Source organism: Sminthopsis crassicaudata, chromosome 1 (assembly GCF_048593235.1).
Source record: "Sminthopsis crassicaudata isolate SCR6 chromosome 1, ASM4859323v1, whole genome shotgun sequence".
In the NCBI taxonomy this organism is placed as follows: domain Eukaryota; kingdom Metazoa; phylum Chordata; class Mammalia; order Dasyuromorphia; family Dasyuridae; genus Sminthopsis; species Sminthopsis crassicaudata.
In genome coordinates this window covers 416,136,699-416,155,800 of record NC_133617.1, presented here as the reverse complement: position 1 = coordinate 416,155,800, position 19,102 = coordinate 416,136,699, and the positions used below count along the sequence as shown (strand labels likewise).

Here is a 19,102-nt window from a genome sequence, read left to right as displayed (position 1 = left end):
AAAGTCCCATCCATAACTTTTGATTTCCTGAAGTTTCAAATAAAATTAAGAAATGTCAAATAAATGCATTTTCAATCAAAACAATAATGGGTATGAAAGCTGTTTAGAGATTTTGGATCTATACTTTTTCTCATTATTTTAATCCACTTTCTTCAACGTATTCACACCACAGATAGCCATAAGCCCACCATCTAGTCCAAGTTTCTCATTTTACAGATGAGGAAACTGAGGCACAGAGAGATCATTTAAGACAAATAAATTATAATCAAGTTCTTCTTCTTATACAATTCTTTCTGGCTGTTGTTTATAGAAATATTTACGTTTATCAATTTTATAGTTCATAATTTTTTTTAAAAGAAAATACTCCTTTTTAGGACTCCCCATTAAAACCTTGGCATCCTTTAGCCCTTGACTAACTTTTAACGCCAACCCTGATACAGTCAATTTCCCATATCATTGTTTCTTCATCCACACATAGATTTGTTTTTAATCTTTTTGTTAGCAACTCTATATGACACCATGCTTTGTCTATGGAGTTTTCCAAACAAAGGCACTGGAATGGTTTGCCACATCCTTCTCCAGTGTGTCTATTATTTTATAGACCAGGAATGGAGGCAAATAGGAGTTAAGTGAGAGTTAAGTCCAGGATCACATATGTAGTAAGTATCTGAGGCTGGATTTGAACTCAGATGTTCCTGACTCCAAATCTGATACTCTATCCATTGAACCACCTATTTGCCCCTTTTGTTAGTTTAGTTACTGATTAATATATATAGCCTAAGAATACTAAGATACTTCTATATATCTCTTCTTTTCCAGGAAGTCATCCCCACTCTCCCCCACACACACACACTGACCAAAAAAAAAAAAAAAAAAAAAAAGTGGGGGAGGAGATGTAGTTCACATGCTCATCTTATCTCTTCTGGGACAAATTTGACTGGCTATGGGATTTATTTGGGAGTGTTCAGGGCAGCAATTCCTAGTTCTCAATTATGTGTTTGGGGTTAGCACCAAATTATGAGATTGAAGTTCAAGCATTGAATGTTAGTCATGTGAAGAATTCACAATCGCCATTCTCTTTGGCAAAGGATAGGTTTATTTAGGAGAAAAGGTTCCAGAGAAAATGAAGAAATACAATAGACCAATTTACCAGGAATGGTAAATATGAAATAGAGTGGGAGAGTACATAGTCAGCAAGAAAAGGGGTTTTTAACAATTAATAATAGAAAAGACAAATTCCCTAAAAGATAAGCTAATTCACAATTAATCAGGAAAAAAGGGTATATTCTACAAGGTGGGAATATGTCCCCAATTGACAAGCAAACTCTGTAAGGGAGTTTAGCATCCTACAAGAATTAATTAGCTATAGAAAGGAAAAAGACGCCATGAGGCATGGTGGGGAAATGAGAGGAAAGATATCACGTGGCCTGGAAGAGAGGGAAGGGAAAAGACACTATGAGCAGAGTGGTCTGTAGCCCCACAAGAGATTCAGCAAACATGGCATAAACTGTGGACAGATTTATAGGGGAAATTTAGCCTCAGGGGACGGATTTCAGGATGGATACAGCAAGGTGAGGGATCCACTGTTTCTTAGGACCTCATCATTTTCATTTTAAAAATTCATATTAATTCCACATAATGTTTCCCAGGTTCTGTTTACTTCACTTTGTGTCAGTTCACATGTATTCCAGTACTTTCTACATCCATTTACCACAATTTGCTCAGTCATTTTCCTCATCAATGGGCACAACCATTGTTTCCTTTTTTTTTTTTTTTTTTCTATTTCAGTAAATGCTGCTAATATTTGGGTGTATCTGGGATTATTCCATCTTTGATCTCCCTGGAATATACAATTCACTTTTTAAAAAAATAATTTTATTTCTGTTCTGAATAGATGTGCTAAACTATTGAGTAGAACATAAATACAGGTGGGCAAATGAGGAAGCTATGTCACCTCCAAAAACAAAGCAAAATTCAGAAGTGTGCACATACTTGGTTGGCTTAAAAGTGTAAATCCTTGATTAAATTCGAGTTTTCCTCCTAGCCTAAAACAACAGGTGGAGTAGTTGTGACCTCAGCAAAAGGGGTGTGGTGTTTTTTTTTTCCCCAGGTATTTGAAACTTCGGACCAGATACACTTTGAAAGAATTAAGAATCTGAAATAAGTGTGAAGAACCAGCAGCTTTGAGGTGCTTCCTCTGGGATGAATACAATGGAGCTGAGAGAAACTAAATTCAAGCTCAGTGGGGAGGATGGTTATTCCAACAATGCTTTTGAGGTAGGTGGACCTTTTGTTTTGACTCCGGTGATTGCTGCTACAGCTTTAACTACAACCAAACTGCTTTTAGTATGGGAGATAAACTTTGCACACACCTTTTGGGTTTTTGGCCTGGTGCTTAAAAAAACAATTAAGATTAGTGGGGAGATGGGGGTGAAGCAGAGCTTATTAAAGGCATCCTTTAAAGCTTAATGCCTTTAAAGTTAGTTTTCTTTCATCCTGAATTTTATATTGTGTGGAGGAACCTGAAAGGTCCCTTTAGCTATTGCCTACTCAGATCTCAAACAGTCAGTCAATAAGCATTCTTTGAGCACCTACTAGAATTCGACCCAGAAAGTGAATGCCTACCCTAAGGTCACTCTATTCTGGAAAAATTGAAGGAAGAGCTAAATTTTTGATCAAAAAGACTTGAGTTCAAATCCTACCTGCATTGTGGAATAGCTTGTGACCATGATAATAACTTCACTTGTTTCAATTTTTTTGTTTGTTTCAATTTTTTCATCTCTTACTGTAGAATAAAAATTTCTCGAAGGAACAGATTGTATTGTTCTGTTCTGGTATTCCAGCACCAAACTTTGAATGTGATAATTAAAGGGAAGTGTTCTTTACCTCCCAGAACTGCCATGAGCTTCAAATGAGATAATTTATATAAAATTCTTTACAAACCTCTCCCCCTCCCACCCCACCTACACATTTGTGATTTCACTGATGCAAAAAAAACCTTCCTTGAGTAGTTTGGTACCTGCCCTACAACTCCTAATCTTAGCTACCTGGGGACAATGAGGTAAATTAAAGGACTTCCCCAGAGCCACTATTCATGGAGTCAATTTGGGTCAAGGGAGGGACTAATCTGTGATTAACTCCAAGGCTGTTGCTTTATTCTCCATTGACTGTACCATTTGCAAGTTACAAGGGTCTGATGCATATCAACATTTATCTTTTATCTTTTTAAAAAATATATATTTTTTATCCAATTCAGAGTATGGTTGAATTATGGGGTGTGGGATCACAGATGTGTGGGAAAACCAGAGGCCATATAGCTTATTCCCTTTATTTTTACAGATGAGGAAACCAAGGTCCAGAAAGTATTTAATAGGTAGCAAGTGGAAGACTAAAAATTTGAACCCAGATCTTGGTGATAAGCATTCTATTTAGTCTCTGAAACCCTGACTGTGCTAGTAGTGAAATCTGCCTTAAGGAAATTCTGCTTTCCCTTCACAAAAAAAAAAAAAGTAAACAAACCAGCAAAAAAGGAACCACAGATGCATCTTAACCCATGTTCTGGTCTATGATCTAACCTGACCTGGAAGGTCAAGGTATGAAAAACCTTCCAGATTTGCTCAGTTTAAGCAAAGCTTTCCAGTTCCATGGGTTCCTAACTAGTGGAGAATGTCTGCACAAACCGACACTGGGCTGCTTGGAACTCAAAGGTTCCTGAGACTTTCCAAACCCCCTCTGGGGATTAGAGAGTTAAAAGTGTCCTATGAGCTGGCTAACCCCTAGCCAAAGGGAATGTTCAGATTAGCTTCAGAAGTTTGCTTCCTTTACTGACTTAATGCTTCACACTGATTGAGCAGTCTTGGGAACTGGGCTCAGCAAGCTTTCTGGCCCTTCTAGTAATGCTCCTCCCCACCCCCATTCCCCAAGAAACAAATCCAAGGCATAATTGGGAGCAGAGAAAGAATAAAGGTAGAGGAAACTAACTCTAAAACCTCCAAGTCCAAATCTTCTATTTAGCTTTTAAATTACTTCACTACCCCTCCTTTCCTTACACTTTACTCCCTTTCTTACTGTTTCTTGAATAATAACAATAATTGGGTTTATATAATACTTTTTAGGATTTATAAGTCATTAAACATAAGTTCTGACTTGACCTCACCACAGCCTTGTAAAGTAAGTGCTATTATAATCCCCATTTTACAGATGAGGAAACTGAAGCATGCAAAGCTTTAAGTGACTTTGTTCAGGATATCACAGCTAGTAAATGTCTGAAATGAGATTTGAACTCAAGACCTCTTGACTTTTGAGCTTCCTCAACATAGCTTTCCCATCTTCTGACTGCCTTTACATTGCTGTCCCCCAAGTCTGGAATGCTCTCCTTTCTAACCTCTGGGTCCTGTCTTCTTTTGAGAAAAAGTTGTTCAATACCTTCTCCAAAAGTCATTTCCCAATTCCTGCCATTCCCCACTTCCACCACTGCTAATGTCTTATAAAATAATACCCAATTTACCCTGTATATATCTTTATGTACATAATTGTTTGCATGCATTCTTCCTTAGAATATCAGCTCTTTAAGATGTTAGGAACTGTGATTCTGCCTTTCTTTGCATTCTTAATGCCTAATTATATTCCTGGCACATAGTAAGTATTTTATATTTGTTGACTGACGAAATGAATGAATGAAAAGAAAAGGGAAGAGGGCAAAAGAAGCAGAGTGAAGAAACAGGTGTCTATAGCTGAAAATTTTTCCTCAAAGTTCTATCTGTATGCATTTATAAATATTGGCTTTTATTACTCTGCTTTGGCAATGAAAGTAAGTTTGGCTCTCCTTCCTGGATTTCTGGGACAAAGCACAATTGATCCAGAACTGTGGCTAGCTCCTCCCCCATTTATAGCTTAGTTGTCCTGAGTCCCATTTCCTGAGACTCCCTGACTGCTCTTATTTCAAAACAAAACAAAACAAAAAACTGAGTAGACAGGGACCAAAAATGGCTTACTATGTTTTTTTAAAATATGGTGTTTGCTGATTAGCCAGTAATTCCTAACAAGAAAAAGTTTTAATCCAAAAGACTCTGAAAATTATACCATACAGTAGTTTAGTTTATCTGTATTATTGATAAAGGGTAGTCCTCAACAACTCATTATCCCTCTTTCCACAACAATTTTCTCAAACCTTTTCCTCCCTCCTCAAATCTCCCATGGATCCCTCTTTCCCTAGTTTTAGCTACATAAAGGGGGGAAAAAAATGAGGCCATTCACCTCTCCTCTTCCTCATCTCCTATTGATGATGTCCCAAATAATTGGGTGCAATTGGAATGAAATATTAATAGAACTGCTCCCTGGGGCAGGAAGGGAAGGTCACTAATAGGAATCAGTTTAGCCTCATATTCCAATCCTCTGTAGAGGTCATGGATAGCCCAGCCTTGCTGTGCCAGGTCAGAAATCCAAATTATTCAAGCCCTGAAGTGAAATTTCCACTACAAATCTATCCAGTGCTGAATCCTTGTTGGGATTATAACCCCTCACTGCACTGTCTCATAGTGTCTTTCCATTCATTCCTCAATGCCTCATAGTGTCTCTCATCACCTCACCATTGTCCTCTCACTCCCCTCACTATGTCTCATGGTGTCTTTCTCTTTCCCATAGCTCACTAACTCTTTTAGGGGGCTAACTATGGATTTGGCCTGTAAACTAAGGGCATACTCCTACCTCATGGTATATTCTCTTTCTCCTAGTTAGTTGTGAGTTCCATTGGGGAACTTGTCTTTTCCATCATTAATTATTAAAATCCCTTTCCTTACTATATGCTCTCCCAATTCTATTTCATATTTACCATTCCTGATGTCTATTGTACCTCTCTATTTTGTCTGTAACCTCTTCTCTTAAATAAATTTACTTTTTACCAAAGAGAACGGCCCTTGCGAATTCTTCACATGACCAAACCCCAGCATTTGGTGCCGGAACCTCAATCTAACCGGCAATCACTCTTGTAAAGCACATCATTCCATGCCCATAGCCACATCACTACTGCTCAGGTACTTTCCCCGCTCTCCTTTTCATTCCTGTTTCATATGATGAGGTACCCTTACTCCTTCCCCAAACTACCTTCTCTGCTTATTTAGGCAATGCCATTGTCATGTCTCCTCCAACCGACTGCCTTCTCTGCCATCCCCATTCTTCTACTTAATTTCAATCTTTCTTTCTCTGCTATTCATTTCATATTGCCTGCAAATAGGCCCATATGTCCCCTAGTCTGAAAATGTCACTTGGTCCCTTTTTGATCCCTGGTAATAGTTCTTGTCCTGTCTCCTTTATTTTGTAGCTAAATTCCTCAAAAGGCTTGTCCAGTGATTCCACCTTCTCTCCTCTCATGTCATACTTGACCTTTTACAGTCTATTTCTCTCTCTCTCTCTCTCTCTCTCTCTCTCTCTCTCTCTCTCTCTCTCTCTCTCTCTCTCTCTCTCTCTCTCTCTCTCTCTCTCTCTCTCTCTCTCTCTCTCTCTCTCTCTCTCTCTCTCTCTCTCTCTCTCTCTCTCTCTCTCTCTCTCTCTCTCTCTCTCTCTCTCTCTCTCTCTCTCTCTCTCTCTCTCTCTCTCTCTCTCTCTCTCTCTCCTTCTTCCCCTCCCTTCCTTACTCTTTCTTTAGGGTTTCAGGACACTACTCTCTCTGGGGTCTCTTCCTATCTATCTGACCATTCCTTCATCTCCTTTAATAAGTCCTTCTCCCGATCATGCTAACTAACCATTCAGTCCAGTTTCTGTCCAGGGCCCTCTTCTCTTCTCTTCTCCTTCTGTACTACTTCACTTGAAGATCTCATTCACTCCTATGGATCTGATGACCACCTTTATGCTGATGACTCTAAAATCTACTTATCCTGTCCCAAAATCTCTGCTGACCTTCAATTTCATATCTTCACCTATCTTTCAGACACCTCCAACTAGATATTCAGTCATCATTTTAAATTCAATATGTTCAAAATAGAACTTATCTTTCCCCTTAAGCCCTACCCCACTCCTCCTACCTTCCTTATTACTATAAAAGGCAATACTATCCTTCCAATACTATATTTTACCTTAGCCACTATAACCAATCTGTTGGCTAAGACCTGAAGATTTTACCTTTGCAATATCTCTTTCTCTTTTTTACACCACTGTAATTCTGGTGCAGGCCCTCATTGCCTCAAGTCTAGACTATGCTAATAGCTTTCAGGTGGATCTGTCTGCCTCAAGTCTTTTCCCATTCCAATCCAGCTTCCATTCAGTTGCTAAAGTAACTTTTATAAAGAGTAGGTATTATGTTGCACCTCTTCTTATTCAAACTCTAGTGGTTTCCAGTTGCCTTCAGGATCAAATACAAAATGCTCTCTGACTTTCATAGCTTTCCAGTCTTTTTACATCTAATTCATTGATACCTACTCTTTGATTCTATGATACTGCTCTCCCAGTTGTTCATTGAGGATATTAGGACAACAATTGTGGGAACTGAGTGAACCATACTGACTGCATCTTGTTAGTGAATTCTGGAGCTAGTTCAGTTTTCTTTCTATTCAATTATGGGACTAGTCCAACTTCTGTCCTGTGAGAAAACTATTCATTTGTTAAAATTGGGAGAAAACTTTATTGTATTGTTTAAACTTAACTTTGTTTGCATGGCTGGGGAACTAGACCACCTCAACTTGCTGCTTAGAGACCCTTAACCCAGGTTATGCTGACCAGAAACTCAGTCAAATCCAAATGGATATAAGGAATTTCCTCAGTTTTATACCTTATACATCCCATATGTCTTATATGAAAACTGACCCCATACTGATCAATCATTTATTGTTTCCATGTTCTTTTGATTGTTTACAGGCAATTTGGAGAGTGGGACACCTTCCTTTATGATTTCATAAATATAAATATATTTCATATATTTACTCTCCTCTTGCCAACTTGGAAACTCCCAAATTTTTCCTCCAATTAGAAACCAGATTATTGAATATTGAATTGTTTTCATTTATTGATATTATTTGATTAATTGTTTTTAATGTATAAAAGTCTGTGTCTCTCTGTATTTGGGATCCAGATCTACACTAAGGAGTTTGTTGGGCAATTGCCATGCATTGCTTAATAATCAATATGCTCAGATCAGACTTTTGTTTTCCTCAGCCTTTTAATCTTTCATCTGCCATATCCACAAACCACAAGACACTCATCTCTCAACTCTTGGCATGATCTCTGAGTGCCTCCCACACCTGGGGTACTCTTCCTTCTCTGTTCTGACTACTGACCTTTCCCTAACTTCCTCCAAGTCCTAACTAAAACTCTGTCCTTTACAGGAAGCCATCCCCAATTCTTGTTAATTCTAGTCCCTTCCGTGTCTTTAATTACTTCCCACCAATCCTCTATATAGCTTGCTTAGTCTAGATTTGTTTTCTATTATCCCCCTCTGTTTCTCAAAGTGGATTCCCCAAAGGGATTAAATCCCTTATAAGAAACATGAACAAGAAAATTTGTAATTTATTTCATAATTTATTTATCAAGCAATTCCTAGACTTCCCTATTTCTATGAAAAAAGCACCATAGCAAAATAAAGGGGGAAAAATTAACTTTCACAAAGCCAAGTCTGTAAAATCCAGGCAAGTAAATAGCTATCAGTCACAAGGGCTCTTAGTCTTTAATATCTACCAAACACAATTTTCTTTCAACAGAAGAATCATTTAATGTTTAAGTCCCTGATTCCTCTACGCACATACATATATACACACAGAGCAAATATCTGTCAAGATTAATCTCTTTTAGGAAGGGATCTGCTTGAACCAGGAAAAGATTGTACACAGTAACAAGATTAGGTTATGATCAACTGCGATGGACTTTGCTCTCTTGAACAATGAAGTGAATCAACAGTGATTCAGGCATTTTCAATAAACTTGTGATGGAAAGTGCCATCTGCATCCAGAGAGAGAGAAATATGGAGACTGAATGTGGATCAAATCATAGTATTTTCACCTTTTTGTTGTTGTTAGTTGCTTGTTTGCTTGATTTTTTTTTCTTGTGTTTTTCTATTTTGATTTGATTTTTCTTGCACAGCATGACGAATATGGAAATATGTTTATAAAAACTGCACATGTTTAACCTATACTGGATTGCTTACTGTCTTGTGGCAAGGGAGATAAATTTGAAATACAAGGTTTTGCAAAGGTGAATATTGAAAACTATCTTTGCATATATTTGGAAAAATAAAATACTATTTAAAAAAGAGATATGCTTAATCAGGTTATTAAGTATTTATATGCATAAAATTAGAGAATTAGGGTAATGCAAAACAGAACCATGTTCTCTTGGAGCTTAGAATCTTTCCAGTAATAAGATGATATGAATGTATGTATGATCACCATTGGCATGAAAAGGTGATGTAATTGCAGATTTAGAGCTAAAAGGGAATCTTAGAGGCTATTTCGGGCCAACTTTTATTTTGTCGATGAGAGGAATGAGGGTAAGAAATAAAATTAATTACTGAAGATATTTCAGAGGCACTTACTCTAATAATAATGGAAATTGATATGATACTTTCAAGATTACAGGCCATCTTACATTATCTCATTTGTATGCTGAAGTAAGTATTATTGTTGTTTAGTCATTTCTGATTTGAAATCAGGTCCTTCTGACTCCAGGGGCAGTGCTCTATCCACTGAATCACCTAGCTACCTCTAGCACAAAACTCTTTTTCAGTCATTTTTCAGTCCCCTCTACTTTTTCCTGACTTCATTTGGGGATTTCTTTGCAAAAAATACTAGAATGGTTTACCATTTCCTTCTCTCCTACATTTTATAAATGAGGAAACTTAGGCAAACCCTTAAAAAGATCAAGTGACTTTTTCCACAGTCACACTCCTAGTAAATATCTGAAGTCATATTTGAACTCAGTCTTCTTGACTTTAAGCCTGGCACTCTATGCATTATGGCACCACCTAACTGCCCTTCTTTATACTTTAGAAACTAATTCCCTAAGATAAATATTATCATACTCATTTTTACAGGCAAAAAAAAGAACTCAAAGACTTGCCCATAGTCTCACTGCTAATAAGTGTCAAAGTAAGAGTTTCTTCAATCACAGGAAGGATTATTAGGTGAGGGGCAGAGGGGTCATAGAGAAGGGAGAGATGAAAACCAACTTTTCATTTTCATGTAATATTCTTAAGGGCTTGTTTCCAATTAGTAGCATAAAGAATTTGTATTAGAATGATAATAAAATATGCTTGATCACTGGAGCCCAGGAGATCCAGTGCCTAGATTGACTGACCAGTTAGGTGTATGCCCTAGAATAAACATTTACCTTACTATCACATCTTGTCCCTTCGTTGAAATAATTTAAATTACACACACACACACACATACACACACACACAAGTGTATGTGTACATATATGCATTTGTGTATATATAAACATACACATACAAACACGTCCCTTCTCTCTTCCTATGAGTACAACATAAAAACAAATGAAGGCAATCTGGTACTATGAAAGAGTCCTGAATTTTAAGTCAAAATACTCCAGTTCAGATCTGGTTCATCTACTTGCTGTTTACAATTTATTGGTAAAACCTGGAGCTTAGAGTTGTCCATGGGCATTGTCCATGGGCAATCCTGGATGTCCTTTCTGGGTCATTTTCTTCACCTGCACTAGATATACTTTTCTGTTCTGAATCTCTGATTATAGGATCAGAATGCCTTCTTTGAATGCTGTGAATCAGATCAATTAGATCAATGAAAAAATAGTCACACAATAAGGCACTGGAAGACCATTCTACTAAGGATTTTGAAGTGTCCCATAAGGATTTTAAAGAAAAAGATGGATTACTTTTCTCCCTTTCATAAGACCTTATTTTTTTAAGCATTTTATTATTTTTTTAGTAAAGCTTTTTATTTTCAAAATTTATGCATAGATAATTTTCAACATTCACCTTTGCAAAACATTGTGTTCAAAATTTTCCCTCCATTCTCCCCACCCCCTCCCCTAGATGGCAAGTAATCCAATATGTGTTAAACAATTCTATACATATTCCCATAATTATCATGCTGCAGAAGAAAAATCAGATCAAAAAAGAAAAATGAGAAAGAAAACAAAAAGCAAGAAACAACAACAAAAAAGTGAAAATACCATATTGTGATACATCCTCAGTTCCCACTGTTTTCTTTTTGGATATATATATATACGGCTCTTTTCATCACAAGACCATTAGAGTTTGGCTAAATCATCTCATTGTTGAAAAGAGCTACATCCATCAGAATTGATCATTGTATAGTCTTGTTTTTGCTGTGTGTAATGATTTGGTGCTGCTCATTTCACTCAGCATCAGTTCGTGTAAATCTCTCCAGGCTTCTCTGAAATCATCCTGCTGGTCGTTTCTTACAGAACAATAATATTCCATAACACTCACATACCATAACTTATTCAGCCATTCTCCAATGCTCATCCACTCAGTTTCCAGTTTCTTGCCACTACAAGAAGGGCTGCCACAAACATTTTTGCACACATGGGTTCCTTTCCCTCCTTTAAGATCTCTTTAGAATATAAGCCCAGTAGATCAAAGATTATACACAGTTTGATAGTCCTTTGGACATAGTTCCAAATTGTTCTCCAGAATGGTTGGATCAGTTTACAACTCCACCAACAATGCATTAGGGTCTGTTTTCCCACATCCCCTCCAATGTTCATCATTGTTTTTTCCAGGCATCTCAGCCAATTTAAGAAGTATGAAGTGGTACCTTAGAGTTGTCTTAATTTGCATTTCTCTGATCAATAATGATTTACAGCATTTTTCATATGACTGGTTTTAATTTCTTCATCTGAAAATTGTTAAGACCTTATTTCTCCCTTTAAAATAGGGCACAAGGAGAGATGGGTTTAATGTATAGGATACTAGTCAAATATCAGGAAACCTGGGGGTTGGCTCTCTCCACCTTCCTCCAACATTTCTTAAATGTGTGATGCTAGGCAAGTTACTTAAACTCTCTAAGCCCCAATTTCCTGATCTGAAAAATGGGGATAATAATTCATACTTCATAGACTTGTAAGGTTTAACTATGCTAACACTTATAATATTCTTTAAAAATCTCTGAGATAGTAACATATATCAGCTCTCAATTTTAGAGCTCTATTTTCATAAGATACTCTAAATATCTTTAATAATCACTAATGTCACAAATACAAAATATTACTCTTAAGATAGGCTTGATGATGATGATGGACAAAAACAGTACATCCAGAGAAGGAACACTGGGAATTGAAAGTAAACCGTTTGCCCTACTGTCTTTTTATCCAGGTTACTTATACCTTCGGAATCCAATTCTTACCATGCAACAAGAAAATTGGATTTACACACATATATTGTATCTAGGTTATACTGTAACACATTTAATATGTATGGGATTGCCTGTCATCTAGGGGAAGGAATAGAGGTAGGGAGGGGAAAATTTGGAAAAATGAATACAGGGGATAATGTTGTAAAAAAAAAATTACTCATGCATTTGTACTGTCAAAAAATTATAATTATAAAATTAATTTTAAAAAAGATAGGCTTGATGCCATCTACATCAAGAGAGAGACTTATGGAACTTGCATCAATTAAATTGGATCAATGCACACTCTTTTCACCTTTTTCCCCTTTGTCCTGGTTTTCCCCTTTTGTTCTGATTTTCTTCTCCCAAAATGATTCATATGAAAATATGTAAAAAAAAATGAATGAACATGTATAACCTAAAAAAAAATTTAAGCAATATTTTAAAAGGATAGATTTGAGTCTTCAAGGTTCCCAGATCCAAAAAGAAAAGAAAAGAAGCTTTATCTGTATAAAATCCAAGGACTAGAAAGCATCTTGAGAGGTCATTTGATCTATCCACTTGCTATTTGACAGTACTTTTGTCCATTTTATTGGTAAAATCTGGGACTTAGGGAAAGGTGAGGACAAGTCAATTAGGCAGCTAGGAATAGAATTCAGTCCTCCTAGTTATAGCAAGGTCCTTTCCTATTTGAAGGCTTCCTGGTATTAAGAATTTATAGCTATGGAAAAGCACAAATTCAGAACTGAATGTACTCTGCACCAAGGCACACTCAAGGACAACCCAACCAGTTTAAAGTAGAATAGGGAGAGGAAATTGTATATTCATAGAGAACCTTTTCCAATATTAAATTGATTACTTACATAAATCATGCTACCATTCTTTAAAAAAAAAATAGGTTATACACATACATTCATTTTTTACTTATTTCTATATGAATCATGTTGGGAGAGGAAAATCAGAACAAAAGGGAAAATACATGAGAAAAAAAAAAACAGAAGAAAAGTGTTGAAAAAAGTATGCTTTAATTTGTATTCAGTCTCCATAGTTTTCTATCTGGATGTGGATAATATTTTCCATCCAAAATTTATTGAATTTGAATTGCTTTGGATCACGGAACTGCTGAGAAGAGCAAAGTCTATCATAGTTGATCATCACACAATTTTGCTGTTGCTGTGCATAATGTTTTCCTGGTTCTTCTTGCTTCACTCATATGCTATCATTCTTTACAAATTCATTTACTTCATCAAATGAGTGGGTCCATTATTAATATAAAACTGATCAGGATGCACTACTTCTTTACGCTTTACAAGTTGGTCTCTGTTGAAGTCCAACTCCAGTAGTGAAATAAGGGTGTATATGTAGGAATCAGGCGGAGAGAGCTCATTATGAACTCTTCAAATTTTATTGATCAAAGAGACAAATATATATACCTCAGTGCTTATAGACTTGATACAAAATACACTCTTTGATATTTCTGTATCTTTTCTAACAAGTACAATCTATTGAGATGCAAATGATTAAGTGGGGATCTTGGCTACTCTATCAGAGATGTAAATAGTTGAGATACACTTTAGAATAAAATGATCATACCAATGTATCAAGTACCTTTCTCCTAAATGCCTTTAGTCTCCATATGGGATGCTTTTTCTGTCCTAAATTCAAAGGCATGTCTTTATCCATAACTAAGTTTAAATTTTGCTTTAGTCACCAGGTTTCTTATCAATATAATAATAAGTATGTCTCTATTATTGTATATAGAAAAAGGGAAGTTGGTGAGCCAAACTACTGTAAAAATTCAAGACTTGGAATGGATTCTTACCTCCTGGCCCTCTACAAGTCTCCTACCAGGAACTGTCCTTAGGTTAGGAACCAGACAGTAATTTTAGATCCAAACTCACTAACTTTTAGGCTAGTGTCATCCAATAGGATTTTGAAGTTCAACCAGACTTTTGCCAATTAGCTTACTACATTTGTCTTGTAAGGGAAATGAAGGACAGAATGGAAGGAATGGTGGAGATATGAAAACTATGACTTACAATTCAGAATAATTCAGAAGACAGAATACTATCTTCAGTGGAGACTAGTGTTATTCTACCCCAGAACATTATATAACTAGGGGTGAGTGGGAAGAAAGGTGATTCAAATAAGTCAATCAATCAACCTGCCTACTTTTTGCCAGGTTCTGTGCTGGAAAGTCAAAGAATAGGAATAGCACCTCTAGAGGTAGAAGATGCTTTCCAGATTATCTAATCCTTTTTACAGAAGATAAAATTGAGACCCAGAGAGAATAAGTAATTCTTGCCTAAGAAGAGACTATTAAGTAGCAGAATCCAGACTTGAACCCAGTTCTTACTACAAATTCAGAATTTTTTAGGCTTCAGTAAGAAGCTAAATTGAGAGTGAGAATTGATTTTCTAATAGTAAGTGCTCTGGGAGAAACCCACAAAATGAGGAAGTGATATTGAAGGCAATCTATAGTACTGCTACAAAAAAACCACAAGTGTAAAATCTTTTTGGGAGGGGGGAATTTTCATTTCCTATTCAGAAAATTAGTTTGATCACAACTTTTGAATCAGATACTTATAGGTTTCTCCTTACTCATGAAATTCAAAATCTTACCTCTAAGTATACTGGAAAAGTTGGATGTCAAGCTGCTGACTCCCGGGGCAAATGTTAGAATGTTCTAACTTGAAGTATTTGGAAACTGAGCCAGACATTCTTAGCAATAGCTTTATTCCACTAACATGTTAGCACAATGTAATCCTGTGAGTCCCTATCGTCCTATATCTGCCTTGGAAAAATCAACAGTAAGAGCTGAGCTTTCATCTGGTTTCATTAAGAATCTCCAAATAAGTTCGTTTTTATGCTGATCCAATATCTATTTTGCCAAAGATTTTTCTTTAAAATGTCATCAATTTCGTCTACGTGAAGCAGATAGAGCCAAGTCTGGAACCATGAAAACCTGACTTTAATTATTCATTATTATCATATTGTGTATTAATTAAGATATTAAAGAATTAGCTACAAGAATAATAAAGAATTAATTATGATAATAGCAGCATACCTGAGCCTTCACTTTATCCTTACCCAACTCGTTTGTTGACTTTTGACATCACACACTATATTTTCTGTGCATCTCATTTCCTTTATTATACTTCCTGAGAAAAAGGATTACATTATTTTCTACTTTATATCTTTTATAATACCTAGTTCCATGGAGAAACAAAACATTGCAACTGGATAAGAGTAAGGGATAGGACAAGAATTATTTTATATTTGTCCTTGCAGTCTCCAGCAGTATGCCTGGTACTAAATAAATATTTATTGATTGTTTGATTTGGAACTAAACTTCAAAAAGAAGATTATTGCTGGATATGTAGATTTGGCAATCCTTACTCATAAAATAACTAACTTAAAAATAAGAGTAACAAATTTATCAATCATAGGTGAAATCCAGTTGCCAATTTAATTTCAAACTATTTCCAGAACAAATACTAAGGAGTAACATACCTACATATGACAGTAGTTACAACGACACTTTATTCAATTAAATCCTGAGTTTTTCTTCTTTTTATCTCTGTGTGGGGATTCCAATCTTCAAGGAAAAACTACTGAGGTAGAGCTCTGAGCCAAAGGCACTTTATTAAAGGATTTATGGCCCTCTCTAAAGAAGTGGATCTCAAATCTTCCTCACATCTGAGTTTCCCTGGTCCTCTGGACTTTTATTTTTATAGAATTTGATACCCAAATGTATAAAAGAGGCATGGTAAAATAAAGAATCTCATTGGTTGATAGACTGTGCTCTTAAGGGCCATAAAGTAAGATGGGCAAGAAAAGAGTTGTCTCTGGTGACCAGGACGGTTACCTGTTCATGCTGGAGAAAGTGGTCTGAAGGAACAAAAATAAGCTGGAAGGCTTTCCAAGAGTCCCCATTACTCTGATAGGTTTGGACATGGGATTTGAGTAAAACAGCATGAAGGCATTTTTGTCCACATTCTTGTGTTTGTACAAGTGAGCTTTATAACTGGTAAATAAGTAGTGATCATCACATTAAAGTTGAGACCTAATATAAAGCTTAATATGAGATCCTAGCTCATCTAATTATCCCTGCATGATTTATGTAAAATATCAAACTAATTAATATTTATTGGAATAGAGAGGATCATTTCTCAGCCTATGAATATTTCTTTTACCTGTTATCGCTTTTCCTGTCTAGAATTTTACTCCTTTCTCTTCTCTTCATTTTCCCCCTCCATGAACCATCTAAGATATAGGATTATAGGTTCTAGAACTAAAAGGGACCAGGAACATCTGATTCAACCTTCTCCTCCTTTTATAAATGAGTTAATGTAGTCCCAGAGAGGTAAATTGATTGGCCAAGGTCAAATAGGAAGTAGCAGAATTAAGATTTGAATCCAGGACTCCTATAACTCTTCAATTAAGTCACTTACTGGATACTCCCAGATCTGCTAGCATCAAAATATTCACAACTACTCTTAGGACCTCGCCCAATTCCAAATCCATCTAAATTACATTCCTTGAGCTAAAGAACCAACTGAACATCAAAATCTACAACCTACATGTCAGAGTCCTAGGATTAATCTGAACAGCTCAAAGGAGGAAATGAGAGTGAGAAACAATTTAGTTTCAGTTGACAATATGAATTGAATGGATTTAAAAGGATTATACTTTCAGGTATTTTAAATGTAAGAAGTTTAGCTAGGGGGAGGGGATGAGAGAAGGGAAGCCTCCCAAATGGTTAAATGTTTAATTTTAAGACCCTTACTGGGAAAGGAATTTGGGGGTCATTTCCACATTTTTTCCTGCCATTCACTCTTGGCCTCTTTTACATTTGGCTAGTGGTATATTAAAAGTCAAATACTACTTCCTTAGCAACATTGGATCACTTAAAAATTAATATGTTCTAGACAATCAATGAGCATGAACATTTCCATACACAAAATCCAGAAAATGAGGATTGTACATGGAATTGTTAACCCACTAGATGCATTATGATCCTTTTAATATATAAATCAAATTTATCATGGTAGTTACAATGAGGTACTGCCTGTCTGTGTCTCTCTTTGAACTCCCTGTGACTTCATCTGTGTATTTGTCAGTGTTTCACTGATTTTTCTCTTCCATTTTTTTCTTGTCTTACTACCACTATTCCCCTTTCCACATAAGTTTTCACAACAAAAGCATAGTCAAAAAAAATTTGTGTCTGAAAATGTATAGAGTACTTAATAAAGACTAACCCAATACACAACATTTCTAGTTCAATAGATATGCAAATATATCCAAAATAATTTCCATGAATTGAGAATCTAATTTTTAAAGAATAATCTTAAATACTCAGACACACATGCAACTAGACTATGACTCATTTCTCCTTCAAGTCATATTGCTTTACTAACCTAAGGTTACATCAATCAAATCAAACTACTCTTTGTTTGAAGACCTCTAGTGAGAAAGAAAACACTATATCCTGAGGTATCCCATTGGCTCTAATGGTCAGGAAGTTTTTCTTTTTATTAATTTGCTTGTTTGTAATTTCCATCCCCAGTTCCAAGGCTGGATTACCATAGTGAGGTATATTGTAGAGGAAATTCTTTGATGGGTTCTAAGATATCTAGAAAATTCTAAATTCTGTAATTTCACAACTGTGGTAAATTAAGTATTTGTTGACTCCTATTTGTCTCAATTGTTAATAAAAAATGGTAGTTTCAAAATTATGGTCAGTTTCTAAATGAGACAAGCTTCTAGGTAGCATCTCCAGTCAAATTCAGAGAGACAAAGTTTTGAGCATGATCAATTTATTAGTACTAGCAATAAATTGGGTCAATCCCTCTTCAAATGAGCTGAAGAACTTGAGTGAGGGCTGGCAGGATCCTTTATAACAGTTGCAAGATAACAGAGCAATATAGATGTGTCTCCTTCAGATTGGTTACTGATGACATGGACAAGATTGAAATTGCATCTGATCATCCCCTTTTGAAATCCTTCTTACCCACAGCCTGGACATATAATTCAAGTCATAAAACACAAGTTCTGAGTGATAGAATTAGGGGTTGCTGCATTAGTTTAAATTGAAGATATTTGACCTTTTAAGTTAATCAATTTACTCTGGAAAGTGGGGAAAAGATAATTACAAGACAAAAGCTTGACTTTTAGACAAGTTTATCTGGGATGTAATGGTAGATGAAATTTATAAGGGGAAGGAACCTTGAAAAGGAATATTAAATCTAGCTTGATTTTGTTGTTCTGTTCTCTTAAGTCTTCTCCAATTCTTTCTTTGGCAGAGATGTTTCAATGATTTACTATTTCCTTTTCCAGCTCATTTTACAAATAAGGAAACTGAGGAAAGCAGAATTAAGTAATTTGCTCAGAGTCACAAAGCTAGCTAGTGCCAGACTCAGAAATTTTAACTCATAAAGGTAAGTCTTCTTGACTTTAGGTCTGGCTCTTTATCTTAACTCTGTGCCATCTAGCTGCCCTCCTTCCTAGTAATTCATTTCCAATTTCTATTTCATCAGTGCAATATATCATAGGGTTCAGGGGTCTCATGCAGTCATCTGGCTTCTGAAAAATCTCCTCTTGGCCATTATGGAGTCTGAACAATTCTAAAGGGAGGGATTTCTCTGAAAAGATCTGTTTCTCTGGTTCAGGCTACTCTTAAAGATTCTTTGAAATTCTACAATCTTTTGTAAAATAGACCACAATACAGTACATCCTCTTAAACTGATAACCAGTTTAAGTATCAAGAAACCATAATTCACCCA

General features: G+C 36.0%; 1 protein-coding gene across 1 annotated transcript in view; it reads left to right on the top strand.

The window, feature by feature from the left end:
- The first annotated feature begins 2,098 nt into the window (after positions 1-2,098).
- Positions 2,099-19,102, top strand: part of SLC28A3 (solute carrier family 28 member 3) — a 138,264-nt gene continuing 121,260 nt past the window's right edge. Inside the window, exon 1 of the mRNA XM_074280187.1 lies at positions 2,099-2,277. Coding sequence (XP_074136288.1) covers positions 2,203-2,277 — 75 coding nt within the window. The 5' untranslated portion in view covers positions 2,099-2,202. The remainder of the gene's footprint in view (positions 2,278-19,102) is intronic.